At 46.6% G+C, this 15,840-nt stretch overlaps 1 protein-coding gene across 14 annotated transcripts in view; it reads left to right on the forward strand.

The window, feature by feature from the left end:
- RALGPS1 (Ral GEF with PH domain and SH3 binding motif 1) overlaps positions 1-15,840 on the forward strand; it is a 378,783-nt gene that overhangs the window by 357,524 nt on the left and 5,419 nt on the right. For 6 of the 14 annotated variants that reach the window (XM_039474737.2, XM_039474735.2, XM_039474736.2 and 3 more), the window contains exons 15-19: positions 1,718-1,801; positions 3,157-3,262; positions 3,702-3,794; positions 4,017-4,122; positions 5,826-8,274. In XM_039474737.2, the coding sequence (XP_039330671.2) occupies positions 1,718-1,801; positions 3,157-3,262; positions 3,702-3,794; positions 4,017-4,122; positions 5,826-5,986 (550 nt within the window). In that variant the 3' untranslated portion in view covers positions 5,987-8,274. Of the gene's footprint in view, positions 1-1,717; positions 1,802-3,156; positions 3,263-3,701; positions 3,795-4,016; positions 4,123-5,825; positions 8,283-15,840 lie in introns of those variants that run through there. The other 8 variants (XM_074395356.1, XM_074395359.1, XM_074395360.1 and 5 more) reach the window with 6 other exon arrangements.

A 15,840-nucleotide genomic window follows, 5' to 3' on the forward strand; every position in this document is an offset into this window, starting at 1 on the left:
CAGGGAAAAAGACTCAGGAGAAGAAAAGTGGCAAAGGGGCTAGAGGGTCCAGCTCTGGGAAGGGGGACTCTATCCTCAACTCCAAACAAGTGGCAGCTCAGAGCTGGAATCCAGCTCAGATAAGGAGGAAACGTCCCTGGGTAGCAGACAAAGCCACAAAGAATCTCACTGCAGAAAAGACCATTGTCAGACCCTGCTCAGAAGAAATCCTGGTGATGGCTGGAAGAAGAGCAGCCCCGGAGGCAGCCACGGCTGGTTCCCCTGAGCAGCCCGGCTTCCACACAGACTTGGGACCTGCCATGCTAGTGCACTCACCTGTGAGGTGCTCAGTATGTGGTGCCAGGAACAGTGACTTTGGGGACTGTTTGCTTGTCCAAAATGAGAGATTCACAGTTATTTGCATGGGTCACATTCACTCACTGCACTCCACCCCTCTTTCTGGGAGGGAGGTGCCATTGGGCCAGTGGCCAGGGAATTAGGCACACCAGGGCCTCTCTCCTCTGTGCCACAGCTCAGTAGGGGTGGGGGGTAGGGTCAGCCTATGACCACCCTGACACCCATTATGTTAGAGGACTGGGGAGCCAAGCTCATGCTATGATACACCGTCACCCAAAGAGGAAGAGCTGATGGGCAGGAGGCTTGGGGGGCCAAGAGCAACTGTCCCAGCTAACCATCAGACTCCCACCAGCCCTGAAATTGGGTCCCTGGACAGTGGACCCAAGATGGTCATCAAGAAGAGATCCTTCCTGGAGGGAGGACAGAGGCCCCTGGGCAGTTATGATGCACCTGCTGCAATGCGTGAGGGCGGCCCCACACCACCCACAGGTGCCGATGTCACAGAGTGACATGCAGCAATGTACGGCTGACCGTGGAGGACCGAGGGGATCTTAAAAAGGAACTCCAGGCCTCATCTGACTTTACTAAGTTGACTACATTGTCATCTAGCCAATGGGCAAGAAGAGCTGTGGTCAGAGAATAGGCCATGCTTCAAGGGTGGAAGAAAGGTTGGAACATCAAATGGATACAGGAAGTGAGTCTTGCAAGACAGGAGAGGGTAAAGGAGAAAGAGGGTGCCTCCATGCAAAGAGGCTGAGCAGGAAGCTGCACGTTGCTCTGGAAAGGCTCACAGCCGGGCAGTGCAAGTGAAAAGAAAGCCAGAGGGCTGCCTACGGAATAACCTGGAGTGTGAACTCCTGGATGGTGCGGCAGGTCACAAAGCAAGTTCGCAGAGACCTGGCTGGAGCTGCAGAGGAGACTGTCCAGCGCAGAGGATGTAGCACACAGAAGGCTCCAGTTGCATCCTGGTGAATGACACCCAGGCTCAACCTGCAAGGTTGCCCACAATTCTGTGTGCAGAATTGTGGACTTGCCATGGACTATCTGGGCTCTACAGTGTTTGCTTTGAAACATCTCAGCCCTAGGCTGAGGCCAGTAGGCTTGCCTGGATTTTAGTCATGCTCTTGACCCTGGAAAAATGGTGAACACTCAATTAAAAGTTGAAAGAATTAACTGGGGACTTGGGGACTCTGAGGGGTGCTGTGTTTAGTGGCCTAGCAACTCCAGGTGTGCTTATAATGTGGCCGAGGAGACTGGGAGGGAGGTTGCTCTGTAGGGCTTCCTGAGCTAATTGACCATGTAGTCCGGGGTGCTCTTGCCTCCTTCTGGAGCATCTGGTCTTTCAAAGCTGTTGCTAAAATTTAACCCTTTTCCTCTGTAGCAGGGGACGTCTCTATGCCACCCTGGGGCCCAACTGGCGGGTTCCAGTTCGGAATTCTCCTAGAACCCGGAGCTGTGTCTACAGGTATTCATGTGTTCATGTGTTCATTTCTTCAACACATAGCTTGTTATGTGGCCTGTTGGATGCCAAGCACTGTGTTAGAGGATGCCAAAAGAAACAGACACAGCCTTTGCCTCCATGAGACTACTTCCAGGTGCAATGACTGTCCTAGAGGAGTTAAGGGGCACTCAGGGAGAGGAGCAGAAGCACACTTGGTTGGGGAGATCAGGGAATGCCTCCCTGAAGAAGAGATTGGAAGAATGATAAGAATTCGCCAAACAATTGGGAGTGGACAGTTAGGGCAATGACAGTGCTTCCAGCAAAGGGACAGCTGTGGACTGAGAGACAGGAAGAGCCGGGTGATTAGAGTGAAGGAAAGGCAGTGTTCGAAGGAATGAGAGAGGGCAGGGACATGAGATGAGCTGCAGCTGCATCCAGCAGGGGTGAGAATGGTGGCTCAGATTTTAAAAGCAACAGGAAGCCATGAAAGGGGCATGCTGTGAGCAGGTGGAGGAGCGGAGAGAGGGAGGGTGGAGGCATTGGCCAGTGTGGACCCAGGAAGGCCAGTGAAGCGCACTCAGCAGTGGCTGGAAGGAAGGCCCCATGGCCTAAGGTGTGGTGGGATGGCTAAGCTACATGATCAGGCATATTTAGTATCTGATCCCCAGTGCATCCTTGGGATTGATTAGGTTGCAGGGGCATCAGAGAGAGGAGAAAACCTCCAGCTTTCTGGCTGAAGTGGCCAGTAGTGGGTGGTACCATTCATGGGGCGTGGGCAGATCTGGAGCTCAGGAGGGAGGTCTGGGCTGCCATGCCCTTGGATGCCTTGATCTGTAGATGGTGCTTGAGTCCCCAAGGGAGAGGGTGAGAGAAGAGCCTGGGAAAGGTGTGGGGAATGGTACGTGTGGGCTCGTGTCCCTCTGCCACTCCATACTGCCTCTTCCATACCTCACTGCTCCTCTGAGGCTCCTGCCAACACCAGAAGGAGGGGCTGCTGCAGCTGGGGCTGTGTAGGCACTAGCTCCTCAGGTGTGGAGGAGCCCACACCAGCCCCAGGGAGTGGCCAGGCTGCAGCTGTGACAAAAGCATCCTTCAGGATAAGGTGGGGCTGCTGATCGGGATCTGGATTATGAGGAACTTGGTCACCAAGCCTGGAGCTTTGTAGCCCCAGAGAGACAGGTGTGGAAGTCGTTGGCGGTGGGGTCCTTCACGCGTCATCACCAGGCCCTCTCCTCCAGGCCTTGCCCTGCGCTGTTGAGTCCTCTGGATTGCTGGGATATCACAAACTTGGCAGTGGGGCACCTCTGGTCCCCAGTGAGTGAGAGGGTGCTTGACCTCAGCTCCTCCAGGGCAATGTCTGACGGATGGTCTCTTCTCAGCCCCACCGGCCCATGCATCTGTTCTCTGGGGAACTCGGCAGCGGTGCCCACCATGGAAGGGCCACTGAGAAGAAAAACCCTGCTCAAGGAAGGGCGGAAACCTGCAGTAAGTGCAGACCCACATCCACCTGGGGCAGCAAGGGCAGCAGTGAAGGGCCTGGATCCAAAGACTCCAGTCCTGCCTGGGCCACTGAGTTTTCACATCTGTAAATAGTGCCCATTCCTAGAGGTCTCAGCGAGAAAGTCACATGTGTGGCAGAGGCCCTGCTTGCAGTGAGTGTGCAGCGAGCTGAACTCTCAGAAATTATGCCTGGCACTGCCTTGAAATGAACAAAGGAAAGGCTCCCTGAGTAAAGGAGCAAGAGAGGGGATGAAAGACACCTCCATCTTGGTCCTAGGTGGAAGCTGGCATTGCCAGGGGGTGATGGAGGGCCAGAAGCCTGCACTGGCATTGATGGGGTGGCTGGGTCTGGAATCACAGAGCCAGGGGGCCTCTACCCCCCACCACCCCTGGTGGCATCACTCAGCTTCCCCTTCCTCTATAGCTGTCCTCGTGGACCAGGTACTGGGTCATACTCTCAGGATCCACCCTCCTGTACTATGGAGCCAAGTCCTTGCGGGGCACAGACAGAAAACACGTAAGTCCCTTGAAAGGACTCTCATGCTGGGACTTGGTCTAGTGGGAAAGGGACCTCTGTGAACGGTGGAGGATGGGAATGGGAAAGGGATCAAGAAAACTGAGGAGTATGGGGGTGGGAAGGTGTCAGGGGAGGGAAGGAGCCTGCCTGGCCCAGGTCGGTCTCCCCTGTGGAGTGGAGGGCTGGGCCTGGGCCTCTGGCTATGTTGTTGCTCTCCTCCAGTATAAATCCACACCTGGCAAAAAGGTTTCCATCGTGGGCTGGATGGTGCAGCTGCCTGATGACCCCGAGCACCCAGATATCTTCCAGCTGAACAACCCTGACAAAGGTAGGCGGCAGGCCAGAGCCGGTGCCTGCAGCTGCTCTCTGCCCATTTCCTCTCCGTGCATTTTCAAGTTACTAGGATCTTTTGAGGCTGCTGCCTTTCCTTTTCTTTAGATTCTGATGTTCATGGGGTCCATGCTAGTCCACAAAAACTTCATAGATCATGGTTGGTGAGTCCATGGAGCAGGGTACGAGGCACAGGGTGCTAGAATCCTTTTTGTGGCCTTACCTATGGCCACTGGGGCCCATCACTCCAGGAACTGTAGCTTCATGGTCTTGGAATAAACAGTAAGGTTGGATGAGGCAGGACCATGAGGCTGGAAGGGTCTTGGCTCTGGGGAGATTTCAGGGACCCCCTGACATGCATGTGCCATGAGACTCTGGCAGTGTCCAGGTCGAAGGCCAACCCAGAGAAGAACCCTTTTAACTTCCCAAAGCTCCGACTTTACCTTCTCTAGCTATCTCCCAGTTCCTCCTGGTTCCCGCTTCATGATCATGCTGGGAAGAAGGAGAGATTCTGGACACCATCCTGTCCAGCAGCCCTATCTTCATCAACATTCAGAACAGACTGTAGCAAGTCTCCTCAGTAACCCATGTCACATGACAAAAACCCAAAAGTGCCTGGGTCAATTGGATTCCAACCAGGCAAACTGATTGGAGCTGGAAAATCCCCAAGCATTTTCACACCTTAACAGGAATGTTTTGCTATAGGGTTCATAAACACGCAAATACCCTGGGGATCTGGTTAAAATTCAGATTTGGATTCAGCAGATCTGGGGTAGAGACCAAGATTTCCAACAAGCTTCCAGGCAATGCAGATGCCAGTGCTGGTGGAGAGACCATGTCTTGAATGTCAGGCTCTAATGTTCTTAGCTGAGAAGCAGAGAAACAAAGGGAGCCTCAAAGAGCCCAGAGTGGGGAAGAAATTGCCAAGTTCTCTGCTCCGTGTCTAAGTGACTGAAGCCACATTTGTTGCACACATGTGGCCGTGTGTCCTAAGTTTGGTTACCATTTGAGTTTGTTTCTTTCTCAACAGTCTGGACTGGATTAGCAGTGTTTTCTTAAGGAAATGTGACACAAGGGGTGGCTAGGGTCCATGGATAGAATTCAAGAGATTTGTGAACTTGGGCAAAAGAAAATACGTCTTTGTTTTCAGACCTTTCTGACTCCTTCAGTTATGAGTATAAGCATCTGACAACAAAACTGTTCACAATACCTGTGATTTTATCTCGAAGAGAAATCAGATATTTCAAATCACATATTGTTACAGACATTTCTAAATGTCACGTATGCTCATCTCTTTGAAATTACAGTGCAGTATCAAACCTGCACGAGATCTTGTTCTTAGTGATTTAATGTAGAAGCACCTATAGAATTTTACCGCTGATTTGTATTTTAGTAGTTTAATAACTGTATTTGAGTATTATCAATTTCCTTTGTATCTATACATTTGAAACATTATTCTGAAAATGGTCCACAGGCTTAACCAGACAGCCAAAGGAACCATGGCACCAAAATGGTTAAAAGCCATGGTCCAAAGGGACAGCTGGAGGGAGCCCAGGAGGCTGCTTTCTCTGCATGTTTCAGCTCACCTGGGGCCAACCTTCCTAGTTTAGTTACCCGTGTTTACATTTCTCTTATGCTACAGTCACCAGCTGACCCGCCTATGTGGCCCTCTTCTTAACCCATGGTTTCTCTACCCATCAGGCAATGTTTACAAGTTTCAAACTGGTTCCCGATTTCATGCAATACTGTGGCACAAGCATTTGGATGATGCATGTAAAAGCAACAGGCCTCAGGTAAAGTCACCAAAATCTTGCTTGTCACCTGAAATATCCTCTCCCACCCTTAGAACTAAGGGTCCTTAGAAAACAGGGTTCCCTTCTTCCTTCAGAGCCCATTAGCCACACTCCGAGATACCCTCTTCTGATCAGCATCTCCCTTTTCTGATCAGCATCTTCCCCTGAGACAAGGCACCCCTTTGCTCAGCTTAGAACTAAGCCCAGCTCCAGACCAGAACATTGAATCTGGTTCCTGTGTCTTTCCCACAATAGGAAATGCCACAGAAACACCCACTGGGGGATTGTTATGTGCAGCTGTAATATCAGCTTCTAGCATCTATTTAGGTCATCCCTGCCAAGAGCTGACTTCATGGGAATCCTCCAGACTCACTAAAGGGCCTCCCTGCCCCACAACCCTTGGAAATAATGCTGCTAGCTAACTCATTGACAGCCAGCCATGGGCCAGGCAAGGCTGCTGGTGAAGGGGGGTCCCTAGCTTCTCAGTGTGTTTGAACCCATGGGATCTGTATTGAGGTGGGCCCCCTCTGGCCTGCTGGGCCTGACTGATGGTATGGCCCCCTCTCCTGGTCACCGCAGATGTCCCTTGAAGGGTGTTATACGAAATGCTTCACATGCAGGAATTGGCTGAATTATCCCAACATTCCTGTGAGGTAGATTCTCTTACTGTCTCCATTTTATGCTGAGGATCCTGAGGCTCAGAAAGGGGCAGACACACATTTAAGGTCCCTCATTAGTGAGCAGTGGAGCTGGGATCAAACCCAAGTCTGCCTGACTCCTCTGATTCTGTACTTGTTTCCCCTGAGCCCTCCTGCCTCTCCTGCCTCCACTTCCCTGGTAACTCCTGCATTTAAGCAAAAGAATGGAAGCACAGCCCCGGCTGTCCAGGCTTGCGAGAGAAATGGCTGCCTCAGTCCTCAGCAGCAGATGAGGGTGGGCTGAAGCTTTCTGCTCCCCGGGGGTCAAGTGGGCAGCACTGATGCTCCTATCCCTAAGTGTCCACATGTCTGTTCCTCCGGGAGCAGCCAGAGGAGGAGCAGAGGAAGCAGGAGTCGTCTCCTAGCAGGGGAAGCAGGAATTCTCTCCACCTCTCCTATGCCATACTCCTAGCTCTCCCTTGGCATAGAGCAGGCGTCCCCAAACTTTTTACACAGGGGGCCAGTTCACTGTCCCTCAGACCGTTGGAGGGCCGCCACATACTGTGCTCCTCTCACTGACCACCAATGAAAGAGGTGCCCCTTCCTGAAGTGCAGCGGGGGACCGGATAAATGGCCGTAGTTCGGGGACGCCTGGCATAGAGGGTGGTGGTTCAAGGAGGACAGTTAGGGGTAGTGACTGGGAGTAGACTTAGTGACTGAAAGTAGACTTGCCTTTGCAGAGGCCCCTTGCAGACAGCAGCTCTGGGGGACCTCAGCAAAGGCAAGTTCATACCAGGCATTTGGGTCCAGGAGGGTGGGGACTTCATGGTGCTGCACAGCACACTTACAGACTTCTTGGTCCTTCCAAGTGGTTCTGGAAGCTAGAGGGAGGTCTCTAGTGACAACTCTGAGGCTCTGTGCTCGGTCCTATTCAGGATTTTCATCTGTAACACAGATGAGGACAAATAGGAGAAGCTGATTGAAATTACAGATCATAAGAAGCTAGAAGCAGAATTAGCAAATTCTCAGAATTAGTCCTCAACAAACTAAAACAACAGGACAAGACCAATACAAGAACAAACATGAGGCTCCACATCAATTGCAGTTGATCCCCTTGACTCAGCCATCTGACTTTGGGGAATCTGTCCTAAGGATGTGCTTATACATGTCCTCAAAGATGTGTTTAAGATTGTTCACTGCAGCATGGTTCATGATAGAAACAAACCTTGGAAGCTTCTGTGACTCTCAGGGGACCCTGTTGCTCAACACTTGATAGTTATTATGAAGAGGCAGATCAGGGCAAAAATGTTGGAAAGGATGATCTCATATGTATAAAAGTTCTAAGATGATACATAAGAAATGGTAATTCTGGAGTTTCTTTTTTCTTTTTTTTTTTTAAACAGGAGTATTTTTTTATTGCATTTTAGGTTTTGGGGTACATGTGAAGAACATGCAAGATTGTTGCATAGGTACACACGTGGCAGTGTGGTTTTCTGTCTTCCGTCCCCTCGCCTGTGTCTGTCATTTCTCCCCATGCTATCTCTTCCCACCTCCCCACCCCGCCTCCCCCATTTCCCCCCAACGGACCCCAGTGTGTAGTGCTCCCCTCCCTGTGTCCATGTGTTCTCATTGATCAACACCCGCCTATGAGTGAGAACATGCGGTGTTTGATTTTCTGCTCTTGTGTCAGTTTGCTGAGAATGATGGTTTCCAGGTTCATCCATGTCCCTACAAAGGATGTGAACTCATCGTTTTTGATGGCTGCATAATATTCCATGGTGTATATGTACCACATTTTCCCTATCCAGTCTATCATCGTTGGGCATTTGGGTTGGTTCCAGGTCTTTGCTATTGTGAACAGTGCTGCAATGAACATTCGTGTGCATGTGTCCTTATAGTAGAATGATTTATAATCCTTTGGATATATACCCAGTAATGGGATTGCTGGGTCAAATGGGATTTCTATTTTTTTTTTTATTGCATTTTAGGTTTTGGGGTACATGTGATGAACATGCAAGATTGTTGCATAGGTACACACATGGCAGTGTGCTTTGCTGCCTTCCGTCCCCTCACCTGTATCTGTCATTTCTCCCCATGCTATCTCTTCCCACCTCCCCACCCCCAATTCTGGAGTTTCTAGAGAGTTTTATGTATATTTGAACATTGAATAAATATAATTGCCCATCTGAGTGACGGGAAGACAAGGGTTTTGGTTGGCAGCCATCTCAAGGTGATCCCTTGGAACAAGGTGCGGAGACCTAAACAAGGCTGCTGCCACCTCAGCTTACATTAAGAGAGGAAGAGCATCCTTTCCTCCTCCACACTGGTCACCCTGTGTGTGTCTGGGGTCCTTCAGTAGCTCTGAGGGCCACTCTGTAAGAGCACAGCATGTAAGCTTGCCTACCACACACAGGAGGCCAGAGCGGCTCCAGGTCCAACAGGAGCTGACAGCCCCAAGGTAGCTACTGGAAGGGTGGTGTGGGGAAGGAGGTAGGGCCCTGTGCCTGAAGCCTCGGCAACATGGTAGCCTCAGCCAGAAGCAACAGTGGTAGCTCTAAGCAAAACCCACTGTCCATCTTCGGGGGAGCAGCCAGAAGACGACAGCAGCCCCAGCAGGCAGCAGTGCCTGGGCAGGCTGATTGGGCAGAGCACTAATGCGTCAGTTTCATGTATTGGCAAGTGTAAGTGTAGCATGGCAAGGCTACAACTATTTTTTCAAAAGTGATTTGTATTGAATATAATAATATATTTTAAAAATATATTTTATTGCACTTTAGGTTCTGGGGTATATGTGCAGAACATGCAGGATTGTTGCATAGGTACATATATGGCGATTTGGTTTGCTGCCTCCATCCCTGTCACCTGTATCTGGCATTTCTCCCCAACTCCGTACCCCTCACTGTCCATCCCCTATTCCCCTCAACAGACCCAAGTGTGTGATGCTCCCCTCCCTGTGTCCATGAGTTCTCGTTGTTCAACACCTGCCTATGAGTGAAAACATGCAGTGTTTGATTTTCTGTTCTTGTGCCAGTTTGCTGAGAATGATGGTTTCCAGATTCATCCATGTCCCTACAGAGGATGGCTGCATAGTATTCCATGGTGTATATGTGCCACGTTTTCCTTATCCAGTCTATCATCGATGAGCATTTGGGTTGGTTCCAGGTCTTTGCTATTGTAAACAGTGCTGCAATGAACATTCATGTGCATGTGTCTTTATAATAGAATGATTTATAATCCTTTGGATATATACCCAGTAATGGGATTGCTAAGTCAAATGGAATTTCTATTTCTAGGTCCTTGAGGAATTACCACACTGTCTTCCACAATGGTTGAACTAATTTACACTCCCACCAACAGTGTAAAAGTGTTCGTGTTTCTCCACATCCTCTCCAGCATCTGTTGTCTCCAGATTTTTTAATGATTGCCATTCTAACTGGCATGAGATGGTATCTCAATGTGGTTTTGATTTGCATTTTTCTAATGACCCGAGATGATGAGCATTTTTTCATATGTTTCTTGGCCTCATATATGTCTTCTTTTGAAAAATGTCCGTTCATATCCTTTGCCCACTTTTGAATGGTGTTTTTTTTTTAATCTGTTTTAGTTCATTGTAGATTCTGGATATTAGCCCTTTGTCAGATGGGTAGATTGCAAAAATTCTTTCCCATTCTGTTGGTTGCTAGTTCACTCTAATGATTGTTTCTTTTGCTGTACAGAAGCTCTGGAGTTTAATTAGATCCCATTTGTCTATTTTGGCTTTTGTTACCAATGCTTTTGGTGTTTTAGTCATGAAGTCCTTGCCTATGCCTATGTCCTGAATGGTTTTGCCTAGGTTTTCTTCTCAGGTTTTTATGGTGTTAGGTCTTATGTTTAAGTCTTTAATCCATCTGGAGTTAACTTTAGTGTAAGGTGTCAGGAAGGGGTCCAGTTGCTGCTTTCTGCACATGGCTAGCCAGTTTTCCCAACACCATTTATTAAGCAGGGAATCCTTTCCCCATTGCTTGTTTTTGTCAGGTTTGTCAAAGATCAGATGGTTGTAGATGTGTGGCATTGCCTCTGAGGCCTCTGTTCTGTTCCATTGGTTTATATTTCTGTTTTGGTACCAGTAACATGCTGTTTTGATTACTGTAGGCTTGTAGTATAGTTTGAATTCCAGTAGTGTGATGCCTCCAGCTTTGTTTTTTGCTTAGAATTGACTTGGCTATGTGGGCTCTCTTTTGGTCCTATATGAAGTTTAAGGTGGTTTTTTCCAGTTCTGAGAAGAGGGTCATAGGTAGCTTGATGGGGATAGCATTGAATCTATAAATTAGTTTGGGCAATATGGCCATTTTTGCAATACTGATTCTTCCTAACCATGAGCATGAAATGTTTTTTCATCTGTTTGTGTCTTCTCTTACTTCCTTGAGCAGTGGTTTGTAGTTCTCCTTGAAGAGGTCCTTTACATCCTTTGTTAGTTGTATTCCTAGGTATTTTATTCTCTTTGTAGCAATTGTGAATGGCAGTTCGTTCTTGATTTGGCTCTCTCTAAGTCTGTTATTGGTGTATAGTAATGCTTGTGATTTCTGCACATTGATTTTGTATCCTGAGACTTTGCTGAAGTTGCTTATCAGTTTCAGGAGATTTGGGGGTGAGACGATGGGGTCTCCTAAATATACAATCATGTCGTCTGCAAATAGAGACAATTTGACTTCCTCCTTTGCATCCCCAGGATGAAGCCTACTTGATCATGATGGATAAGTTTTTTGATGTGCTGTTGCAATTGGTTTGCCAGTATTTTATTGAAGATTTTTGCATCTATGTTCATCATGGATATTGGCCTGAAGTTTTCTTTTCTTGTTGAGTCTCTGCCAGGTTTTGGTATCAGGATGATGTTGGTCTAATAAAATGATTTGGGAAGGATTCTCTCTTTTTGGATTGTTTGGAATAGTTTCAGAAAGAGTGGTACCAGCTCCTCTTTGTATGTCTGGTAGAATTTGGCTGTGAACCCATCTGGACCTGGGCTTTTTTTGGTTGGTAGGCTATTAATGATGCCTCAACTTCAGCCCTTATTATTGATCTATTCAGGGTTTCAACTTCTTCCTGGTTTAGACTTGGGAGGGTGCAAGTGTCTAGCAATTTATCCATTTCTTCCAGGTTTACTGATTTATGTGCATAGAGTTGTATGTAGTAACCTCTGATGGTAGTTTTTAGTAATCTCTAATGATAGTTTGTATTTCTGTGGAATCAGTGGTGATATCCCCTTTATCATTTTTTATTGCATCTATTTGATTCTTCTTTTTTTTAATTAATCTGGCTAGTGGTCTATTTTGTTGATCTTTTCAAAAAACCAGCTCCTGGATTTATTGATTTTTTTGAAGGGTTTTTGTGTGTCTTATCTCCCTCAGTTCTGCTCTGATCTTAGTTTTTTCTTGTCTTCTGCTAGCTTTTGAGTTTTTTTGATCTTGCTCCTCTAGCTCTTTCAATTTTGATGATAAGGTGTCAACTTTAGGTCTTTCCTTGCTTCTCATGTGGGCATTTATTGCTATAAATTTTTTCTCTATAGACACGGCTTTAAATGTGTCCCAGAGATTCTGGTACATTATGGCTTCGTTCTCATTGGTTTCAAAGAACATCTTTATTTCTGCCTTCATTTCATTGTTTATCCAGTCAACATTCAAGAGCCGGTTGTTCAGTTTCCATGAAGTTGTGTGGTTCTGAGTTAGTTTCTTAATCCTGAGTTCTAATTTGATTGCACTGTGGTCTGAGAGACAGTTTGTTATGATTTCCATTCTTTTGCATTTGCTGAGGAGTGATTTACTTCCAATTATGTGGTCAATTTTAGAGTAGGTGTGATGTGTTGCTGAGAAGAATGTATATTCTGTGGATTTGGGGTGGGGAGTTCTGTAAATGTCTATTAGGTTTCCTTGATCCAGATCTGAGTTCAAGTTCTGGATATCCTTGTTAATTTTCTGTCTCGTTGATCTATCTAATATTGACAGTGGAGTGTTAAAATCTTCCACTATTATTGTGTGGGAGTCTTAAGTCTCTTTGTAGGTCATTAAGAACTTGTTTTATGTATCTGGGTGCTCTTGAATTGGGTGAGTATATATTTAGGCTCATTAGCTCTTGTTGTTGCATTGATCCTCTTATCATTATGTAATGCCCTTCTTTGTCTCTTTTGATCCTTGTTGGTTTAAAGTCTATTTTATCAGAAACTAGGATTGCAACTCCTGCTTTTTTTTTTCTCTCTCTCTCTCTCCATTTGCTTGGTAAATCTTCCTCCATCCCTTTATTTTGAGCCTATGTGTATCCCTGCACGTGAGAAGGGTATCCTGGATACAGCACACGGATGGGTTTTGACTTTTTATCCAATTTGCCAGTCTGTGTCTTTTGATTGGGACATTTAGCCCATTTACATTTAAGCTTAATATTGTCATGTGTGAATTTGATCCTGCCATCTTGATGCTAGCTGGTTGTTTTGGCCATTAGTTGACGCAGTTTCTTCATTGTGTCAATACTCTTTGTATGTTTTTGGAGTGGCTGGTACTGGTTCCTTTTTATGTTTAGTGCTTCTTTCAGGAGCTCTTTTAAGGCAGGCCTACTGGTGACGAAATCTCTCAGCAATTGCTTGTTCATAAAGGATTTTATTTCTCCTTCATTTATGAAGCTTAGTTTGGCTGGATAGGAAATTCTAGGCTGAAAGTTCTTTTCTTTAAGGATCTTGAGTATTGGCCCCCAACTCTCTTCTGGCTTGTAGGATTTCTGCTGAGAAATCCACTGTGAGTCTGATGGGCTTTCCTCTGTGGGTAACCCAACCTTTCTCTCTGGCTGCCCTTAGCATTTTTTTCTTCATTTCAACCCTGGTGAATCTGACGATTATGTGCCTTGGGGTTGCTCTTTTTGAGGAATTATCTTTGTGGTGTTATCTGTATTTCCTGGACTTGAATATTGGCCTGCCTTACCAGGTTGGGGAAGTTCTCCTGGATAATATCCTGAAGAGTGTTTTCCAGCTTGGATTCATTTTCTCCGTGACATTCAGGTACACCTATTCAATGTAAATTAGGTCTTTTCACATAATCCCGTATTTCTTGTAGGCTTTGTTCATTTCTTTTTACATTTTTTCTCTAATCTTGCCTTCTTGTTTTATTTCATTGAGTTTTTCTTCGATGTCTGATATCCTTTCTTCTGCTTGTTTGATTCAGCTATTGAAACTTGTGTATGCTTCACGAAGTTCTCGTGTTGTTTTTCAGCTCCATCAATTCATTTATATTCTTCTCTAAGTTGTTTATTCTCATTAGCATTTCATCAAACCTTTTTTCAAAGTTCTTAGTTTCTTTGCATTGGGTTAGAACATGTTGTTTTAGCTCAGGGAACTTTGTTATTACCCACTTTCTGATGCCTGTTTCTATCAATTCATCAGACTAATTCTCCATCCAGCCTTGTTCCCTTGCTGGTAAGGAGTTGTGTTCCCTTGTAGGAGGAGAGGCATTCTGGTTTTGGGTGTTTTCATCCTTTTTGCACTGGTTTCTTCCCATCTTTGTGGATTTTTCTACCTGTGGTCTTTGTAGTTGGTGACTTTTGAATGAGGTCTCTGAGTAGACGTCCTTTTTGTTGATAATGAAGTTATTTCTTTCTGTTCTTTAGTTTTCCTTCTAACAGACCCCTTTGCTGTTGGACTGCTGGAGGTCCACTCCAGACCCTGCTTGCCTGGCAATCACCTGCTGTGGCTGCTGAACAATAAGGGTTGCTGCCAGTTTCTTCTTCTGTTATCTTTGTCCCAGAAGGATACCTGCCAGATGTCAGCCTGAGCTCTGAGGTGTCTCTGTATATACAGGTGTTGGGGAGCTGCTTAAGGAGACCATCTATCCCTTATAGGAGCTCAAGTGCTGAGCTATGAGCTCCGTTGTTCCATTCAGAGCTGCTGGGCAAGGTATGTTTAAGTCTGCTGCAGTGGAACTCATAACCACCTTTTTTTCCCAGGTGCTCTGTCCTGGGAAGGTGGGGCTTTATTTGTAAGTTCCTGATGTGCTGCTGCCTTTTTTCAGAGATGCCCTGCCCAGCAAGGAGGTAGTCTAGTCACAGTTTGGCAGCAGAGGCATTGCTGAGCTGCTGTGTGCTCTGCCCAGCTGCTGTGTGAACTTCCTTGCAGTTTTGTTTATAGAGGTATAGTTAGAACTGCCCTTGGTAATGGCTGTATGCCTCAGTAATGGCTGACTGTCTCTGTAAAGGCGGACTCTCTTTTTGTAATGGCAGACTGCCTCAGTAATTGCGGATTGCCTTGGCAATGGCAGACTGCCTCGGTAATGGTGGACTGCCTCAGTAATAGCAGACTGCCTTGGTAGTAGTGGACTGCCTCGGTAATGGTGGACACCCTTCCCCCAGCAGAGCCAGACCATACCAGGTCCAGCTGTGCTTCCTGTGAAACTCTTAATCCAGAGCGTTTCAGATTGCTGGTCTTTGTGGGGGTGTGACCCGCCAAGCCAGATCACCTGGCTCCCTGTTTCAGACCCCTTTTTTTCAGTTGAATGGGCAACTCTGTCTCTCAGGCATTCCAGGTGCCAGTTCAAACGGCTCCGCAGATTTGTGTGAGTTTTTGTGTGGAGACCCACTACACCAGCTGAAACAGCCATGCTGGAAACTTGTGACACTTCTCCTTCTGGGACTCTTCTGGTCTGTGGGCAGTAAAAACTTGTTTGGAAATGCAGTGATCACTCACCCTCTGCATTCTCACTGGGAACCGCACTCCAGAGCTGTTCCTATTCAGCCATCTTGGATCGTCTTTCAAGGCTACAACTATTAAGGATTTTTGTTGGATTTTCAGACCTGGAGGAGGGGAGTTTTTTTTTCCTACCTTTTCCCCTTTTCATTTCTAATTTACTTTCAACCAAATATCCCCACTCTGTGTTATATAGAATAATAAAAAGTTGACAACAACTGAAATAGTCAACAGCAGAGGATGATTTAAGTCAATCACAGTGCATCCATGTGATAGAATGCCAGGAGGTTGTAAGAAAGGTGTGACAGAAATGCATCTGTTCACCTGGAAAAATCACAGTGAATAGACTGATTTTCTGTTTTGTGGAATTGCATGTCTTAAAATTGTTTTATTAACATTAAATACACTTAAACTTTATAACATGTATATAGCTATAAACCACAGCAGTTAAGCAACACCTTCTTGCCACCATGTACCTAACAGCAGAGCCACCAGGGCCTTGGAATTCTGTCCCTCAACATTGCCTCTTCCTAATTTGGTTTCTCTCCCTCCCACCTGTGCCCCAGAACCACTCTTCTGATTTGTTTGCT

Source organism: Saimiri boliviensis, chromosome 2 (assembly GCF_048565385.1).
Source record: "Saimiri boliviensis isolate mSaiBol1 chromosome 2, mSaiBol1.pri, whole genome shotgun sequence".
Lineage (NCBI taxonomy): Eukaryota > Metazoa > Chordata > Mammalia > Primates > Cebidae > Saimiri > Saimiri boliviensis.